This window comes from Amphimedon queenslandica, unplaced genomic scaffold (genome assembly GCF_000090795.2).
Source record: "Amphimedon queenslandica unplaced genomic scaffold, v1.1 AMPQUscaffold_13512, whole genome shotgun sequence".
NCBI lineage: Eukaryota > Metazoa > Porifera > Demospongiae > Haplosclerida > Niphatidae > Amphimedon > Amphimedon queenslandica.
The window spans coordinates 579627-586251 of NW_003546252.1; the positions used below are offsets into that span (position 1 = coordinate 579627).

The 6625-nt window shown below is 34.1% G+C and overlaps 1 protein-coding gene across 1 annotated transcript in view; it reads left to right on the top strand.

Annotated features, from left to right (window-relative positions):
- The first annotated feature begins 6 nt into the window (after positions 1 to 6).
- Positions 7 to 6625, top strand: part of LOC100641326 (fibrillin-1-like) — an 11709-nt gene continuing 5090 nt past the window's right edge. Inside the window, exons 1-35 of the mRNA XM_020004268.1 lie at positions 7 to 56; positions 119 to 286; positions 332 to 502; positions 560 to 721; positions 769 to 933; positions 982 to 1167; positions 1212 to 1388; positions 1440 to 1616; positions 1662 to 1823; positions 1873 to 2035; positions 2089 to 2249; positions 2293 to 2463; positions 2510 to 2677; positions 2723 to 2905; positions 2950 to 3120; positions 3168 to 3290; positions 3337 to 3459; positions 3515 to 3637; positions 3682 to 3804; positions 3851 to 3970; positions 4021 to 4143; positions 4192 to 4308; positions 4362 to 4484; positions 4536 to 4655; positions 4718 to 4840; positions 4886 to 5002; positions 5056 to 5178; positions 5231 to 5350; positions 5403 to 5522; positions 5566 to 5688; positions 5753 to 5875; positions 5921 to 6043; positions 6091 to 6333; positions 6382 to 6504; positions 6562 to 6625. Of these exons, the coding sequence (XP_019859827.1) occupies positions 178 to 286; positions 332 to 502; positions 560 to 721; positions 769 to 933; positions 982 to 1167; positions 1212 to 1388; positions 1440 to 1616; positions 1662 to 1823; positions 1873 to 2035; positions 2089 to 2249; positions 2293 to 2463; positions 2510 to 2677; positions 2723 to 2905; positions 2950 to 3120; positions 3168 to 3290; positions 3337 to 3459; positions 3515 to 3637; positions 3682 to 3804; positions 3851 to 3970; positions 4021 to 4143; positions 4192 to 4308; positions 4362 to 4484; positions 4536 to 4655; positions 4718 to 4840; positions 4886 to 5002; positions 5056 to 5178; positions 5231 to 5350; positions 5403 to 5522; positions 5566 to 5688; positions 5753 to 5875; positions 5921 to 6043; positions 6091 to 6333; positions 6382 to 6504; positions 6562 to 6625 (4823 nt within the window). The 5' untranslated portion in view covers positions 7 to 56; positions 119 to 177. The remainder of the gene's footprint in view (positions 57 to 118; positions 287 to 331; positions 503 to 559; positions 722 to 768; positions 934 to 981; positions 1168 to 1211; positions 1389 to 1439; positions 1617 to 1661; positions 1824 to 1872; positions 2036 to 2088; positions 2250 to 2292; positions 2464 to 2509; positions 2678 to 2722; positions 2906 to 2949; positions 3121 to 3167; positions 3291 to 3336; positions 3460 to 3514; positions 3638 to 3681; positions 3805 to 3850; positions 3971 to 4020; positions 4144 to 4191; positions 4309 to 4361; positions 4485 to 4535; positions 4656 to 4717; positions 4841 to 4885; positions 5003 to 5055; positions 5179 to 5230; positions 5351 to 5402; positions 5523 to 5565; positions 5689 to 5752; positions 5876 to 5920; positions 6044 to 6090; positions 6334 to 6381; positions 6505 to 6561) is intronic.

Below are 6625 nucleotides of genomic sequence, written 5' to 3' on the forward strand. Positions count from 1 at the left end.
ATTAGGGCAGCATACTTGCACATCAAACTACTATTTTGCTGGAGTTGCTTGTCACAGTAAGTCAACTTCATTGTACATGTAGTAGTTACTATTTTCAAATCATTGTTGTTCATAATAGTTGCATCATCAGTTAATTACACTAACTGTACAACTGGTCAAGTTAGATTATCTGGTTCTATGGAAGGTCGTGTTGAACTGTGTCATGATAATGTGTGGTATGGTGTATGTGGAGATAACTACTATTATATATCTTCTGTTGTCTGTGGAAACATTGGATATCAACAAGGTTTTATAATGTATTTGCATTATATTGATAAAGCCTTCTTCATAGAAACTGGATATCGGAGCAACTTTCCAGAACTTCAAGAATTACCACTGTATCCTTATGATTTTTCTTGTAGTGGTACAGAAAGGTCATTGTTGGAATGTTCAAGATACCTAGCTAGTTGCTATAGTTCAACTAGATACTATCGTGGTGATTATACTGGTGTGACTTGTCAAGGTATGGTATGCAATTATATGATTATATGCCATGTGATGAATGTTACTTCCTATATAGATACCTGTCAAAATGGAACAGTCCGTCTTCATGGCTCTGGTTATTCTACTATGGGTAGAGTGGAGATTTGTATGAATGGTGAATGGGGAACTATATGCAGAAGCAGTTTTGATGATAACGATGCACGTGTTATATGTAGTCAATTGGGATATTCTCCCTATGGTAAAATATCAATATTATTACTGTTTATTTTGAAACTTTAATTGAAGGAGCTGTTGTACTTCCTTATTATTATTACTATGACTACAGAGTCTATCCTATAATCTTTGATCTTAATTGCACTGGTACTGAAGGAGCAATTTTGGACTGTCCTTACATTGAACAAGGCTCCTACTCCTGCAGTAGATACTATGATGCAGCAGTAATTTGTCAAAGTATGTAAATTCCTTGTTCTATCATTAATTGATAATAATCCATTGAAGATAATGCTACTACTAGTGTCAGTCATAATTGTTCTGATGGTGATGTACGTTTGATTGGTGGGATCAATGATGCTGAAGGGCGTGTTGAAATGTGTTACAATAATTTCTGGGGGCAAGTCTGTCATAATTCATGGAGTACATCTGATGCTAATGTAGTCTGTAAACAACTTGGATACCAATCTACTGGTATTTTAAACTATTACATTCTGTAGTATAATTTCTCATAATAGGTTCTACTGCATATAGGTCTAGCTATTTTGGAAATGGACCAGATTCTCATATTATCTCAAATCTCTATTGTAGTGGATCTGAGTCATCTCTGCTAAGTTGTAGCAGGAGTAGTAGTAGTTTCATTACAGCTGCTCAATATTGTGGTGATGGTAGTGTAGCTGGTGCTGTTTGTTTTGGTTAGAATATCAATTTTAGCAGCAACCTAAAATGAATTATTTTATTAATAGGCACAGCAGGGGAATGTGAGAATGGTGCAGTGAGGCTTGTTAATACTTATACTGATGCTACTAATGTTGGTAGAGTTGAATTGTGTATTGAGAATACATGGACTACACTATGTGATCAAAGCTGGGATCTCAAAGATGCACAAGTTGTCTGTAGACAACTGGGATTCTCTATATATGGTTCATTTATTATTTTTTATTTTTAAATCATAAATTTATTTTCAGGTGCTTTACCCGAACATAACTGTTATACTGAGAGCCAGCTATCATTTGGAATCACTGACCTCAATTGTACTGGTGATGAAGATCACTTGCTTAATTGTTCCTACAGTAATGCTGCATTACACAACTGTCAGTCTCATAGTGATGCCAGTGTTGTATGTCAAAGTAGGCTTGTCATAGCATCAACCATCAATCATTGTTATATTGTTTAAAGGAACTGCTTATCAAGCTAATTGCACTAATGGTCAAGTGAGACTGGTTGATGGTAGCACTGAAGATGATGGTAGAGTTGAAATATGTATCAATCAGGCTTGGGGAAGCATATGTTCCTCTGGCTGGAGTATTCAAGATGCATTTGTAGCATGCAAGCAATTAGGGTAAACTAATGACATAAAATGCATTTTACATTAAGCCAATTTCATTTGTGTAGATACATTGGAGGAGAAATAAAGTCTATCAGTTCAGGAGCTGGTCCTATTCTTATGTCGCATTTATACTGTAATGGAGATGAGGGATCACTGCTTGATTGTAATCATCAGTCTTGCTATGTATCAGCATGCACTTCTCCAGATGCTGGAGTCACATGTGAAAGTATATTTCATTACAACCTTATATTAAGTAAGTGTGTATCTAGGACCTTGTAACAATGGAAGCATCAGGATTGACACTGATCCATACTATTCATACACTCGTCTTGGAGCAGTAGAAGTATGTAGGAACAATACCTGGAATACAATATGTAACAATCACTGGACAAAAAAAGAAGCCAGTGTAGCCTGCTCTCAGTTGGGCTATTCACCTTATGGTTAGTTATATGAAAGTAATGTAGTGTCAGTGATTGCTGCTTTAAGGTGCATTGGCCAGTACCTATCAATACACTCAGAGCTATTGGCCACTTGGACTTTACAATGTATATTGCAATGGAAATGAAACTAGTATTTGGGATTGCTCATATTCTGTAACAAATACATTTGGATCTAGTTGTACTCAATCAAGACAAGCAACTCTGAAATGCCAGTGTAAGATATGATTATATACCAATTATTATATGCTTCCTTTTATAGCCATAACGACTCAGTATGTGAACTGTACTGATGGTGATGTAAGACTAGTAGGAGGACAAACAGAGAATCAAGGAAGTGTACAAATTTGTTACAACAATGCCTGGACATATTTGTGTAGTGGATGGTATTGGGGTACTACTGAAGCTAATGTTGTATGTGGGCAACTTGGATTTAATTCTTATGGTAATATTTTTATATGACATATCAGTGATTATAAATTTGTATAGGATCTGTGGCATATAGATATAATTCATTTAATGCTCCTGAGGATTCGTCATTTGTTTATGGATTTTTTAATTGCTATGGCTCTGAAACTAAAATTTTGGACTGTTACATGTATTCTTATTACTACTTCAGATATTGCTACTCTAACTATATAGCTGGTGTTACTTGTCGAGGTGAGAATATTATAAAATAAATAATATAATGTTTATTCTGATGTTAGATACTGATGAATGTCAGCAAGGAATATCAGGATGTTCTCAAGTATGTACTAACACTATTGGCAGTTACAAGTGTAGTTGCAATGCTGGATATCGACTGAGTAATGACAGTCACACATGTATAGGTCAGACATTGTTGCAATATAAACAGAATGTAATTTATTGAATTAGACATTAACGAGTGTGCTGAGGGATTAAGCAGCTGCAATCAAAATTGTGTGAACACTAATGGAAGCTATACTTGCAGTTGTACAGCTGGTTACACATTGAATAGTGATGGTTACACCTGCACTGGTAAATTAATAATGTTTTTAAAAGGATGCATATCATATTTTGTATACTTTGTTAGATTTGAATGAGTGTAGCATTGATAATGGTCAATGCAGCAGTATATGTTCTAATACTGTTGGTAGCTATATCTGTTCTTGTAATTCTGGTTACACTTTAGAAGATGATGGGCATAACTGTACAGGTAAGCTACATTGCTGTTCTTCATTATTATTCTTACACATGAAGATATTAATGAGTGTTTCACTAATAATGGTGGCTGTAATTATACCTGTACAAATACTCCAGGAAGCTACACATGTGATTGCAGCACTGGTTACAACTTTGATCCCATTGACTTGAATTGCACAGGTTTGTAAAGATTTATGATCAATAACACTGTATTGATTCTTTATAGATATTGATGAGTGCAATACTGACAATGGTGGTTGTGAGCAATTGTGTACAAATACCATTGGGAGCTTTTACTGCACTTGTAATTCTGGTTTCCAGCTAACAAATGGTGTCTTTTGTTCAGGTACAAGCAATATTAACTGAAAAATCAATTTTTGTCTTTCAATTTTATAGATATCAATGAGTGTTCAGAAGGAATATCAGGATGTGGTCAGCAGTGTATCAATACTATTGGAAGCTATGAGTGTGATTGTATCACTGGATACTACTTGTCATCTAATAATCAAACATGTCTAGGTATGTAGCACACATAATATGTTTTAGTTGTTTTACACATTTTTCTAGATATTGATGAGTGTTTAGGAGTTAATGGTTGCAATCAGATATGCGTAAATACAGCTGGGAGCTATTACTGTGATTGTCAGTCTGGATATACCCTAAACAACAGTCTTACTTGCATTGGTATTGCTCTATTGCAATATAGATTTTAAATTTGTATGATTTTCTCTGTGTAGATATTAATGAGTGTAATAATTCGAGTGGAGGATGTGCACAAATCTGTCAGAATACAGTAGGATCTTATGATTGTTCATGCTGGGATGGATACAGTTTAAATGCTGATAAATATAATTGCTCAGGTTCACAACTAATCTGATGTTTATTCAATATTTTAATGTTAATATTAACAGATATCAATGAGTGTAGCTTAAATAATGGTGGTTGTGAACAAGTCTGTACAAATAGCATTGGAAATTATTCTTGCTCGTGTAATTCAGGCTATACCCTTTTGAATGGACAGTTCTGTTCAGGTATTTACATGTATATTGATTTTTATTTAAATCCTGACATTACACTTCATTGTTTTTTCTAGATATTAATGAGTGTTCACAAGGAATATCAGGATGTGGTCAGAAGTGTATTAATACTATTGGAAGCTATGAGTGTGATTGTATCACTGGATACTACTTGTCATCTAATAATCTAACATGTCTAGGTAGCTCATACTAATAAGTTTTAGTTGTTTTACACATTTTTTTAGATATTGATGAGTGTTTAGGAGTTAATGGTTGCAATCAGATATGTATAAATACAGTTGGAAGCTACTACTGTGACTGTCAGTCTGGATATGTCCTAAACAATAGTCTTACTTGCATTGGTATTACTCTATTGCATTAGAAATTTCAATTTTGCATTGTTTTCTCTGTGTAGATATTAATGAGTGCAATAATTCAAGTGGAGGATGTGCACAAATCTGTCAAAATACAGTAGGATCTTATGATTGTTCATGCTGGGATGGATACAGTTTAAATGCTGATAAATATAATTGCTCAGGTAATTTGCAGTTAATATGATGATTATTTAATATTTTATGGTTCATTATCAGATATCAATGAGTGTAGTTTAAATAATGGTGGTTGTGAACAAGTCTGTACAAATAGCATTGGAAATTATTCTTGCTCATGCAATTCAGGCTATACGCTTTTGAATGGACAGTTCTGCTCAGGTATTTCTATTAAATTTTTATTAAATCCTGGCATTATGCTTGTTCTTCATAGATATTAATGAGTGCAATGTTAATAATGGAGGATGTCAGCAGACGTGTCACAATACTGCTGGAAGTTATTACTGTCTTTGTGGCACTGGCTTTAATTTGGATGCACAAAACAATTGCACAGGTCATTATTATGCTTCATGTATACTTTTAACAGAGTCCTTTAGATATTAATGAATGCAATGCTAACAATGGAGGGTGTGAGCAGCAGTGTATCAATACATTTGGTAGCTATTATTGTGCATGTAATAACAGCTACATGCTCAATGCTGACAATCATAGGTGTGATGGTAAGCTAATACCGGTATATAGTTTGCCATATATCATTTTAACCATTCATTACCTTTAACGTAGACTTTAATGAGTGTGTCTATGGTACTCATGGTTGTAATCAGAACTGTACTAATACTAATGGATCCTATCTTTGTTACTGTATGACTGGTTATCATCTTATGGACAATCAAAGAACATGCACTGGTAGGAACATTAATTTTGTAAATTTCTGTTTTTAATTTTTAGTAGATACAAATGAGTGTCTTTTGAGTAATGGTGGTTGTTCTCAGTTGTGTACTAATACTATTGGTAGCTATCAGTGTAACTGTAGGAATGGATATCGACTAAGCATCAATGGAATTGATTGTGATGGTCAGATTTTAATTTTTAATTTTGGCTGCACTGATATATTATTTTAGATATTAATGAGTGTACTAATGGTACTCATCTATGTGAACACAACTGTTATAATACTAATGGTAGTTATGTCTGTGATTGTGAACCAGGCTACCAATTATCAAATGGACTAACATGTTCTGATATCAACGAATGTGACACTAATAATGGAGGCTGTGCTCAAGTGTGTGTTAATCAAGTTGGATCATATTATTGTCAGTGTAACAATGGATATACTCTTGATGATGATGCTCATGGGTGTTCAGGTATATAACACTTTTAATGATTATTAACTGCATCAATTGTGTATGTAGATCATGATGAATGTGTAACTGGTGTTGATGCTTGTGAGCAAATCTGTCACAATTCTAACAGTTCTTATTCTTGCTCATGTTTATCAGGATACAGACTAGCCAATAATAGTAAAACTTGTGATGGTAAGCTTACTGTGTAATGTCTTTAAAGAATTCATGTACTTATGTTATGCACTGTAGATATTAATGAATGTTCTGAAGGAATTTCAAGTTGTAATCAAATTTGTATAAATACTGTGGGAGG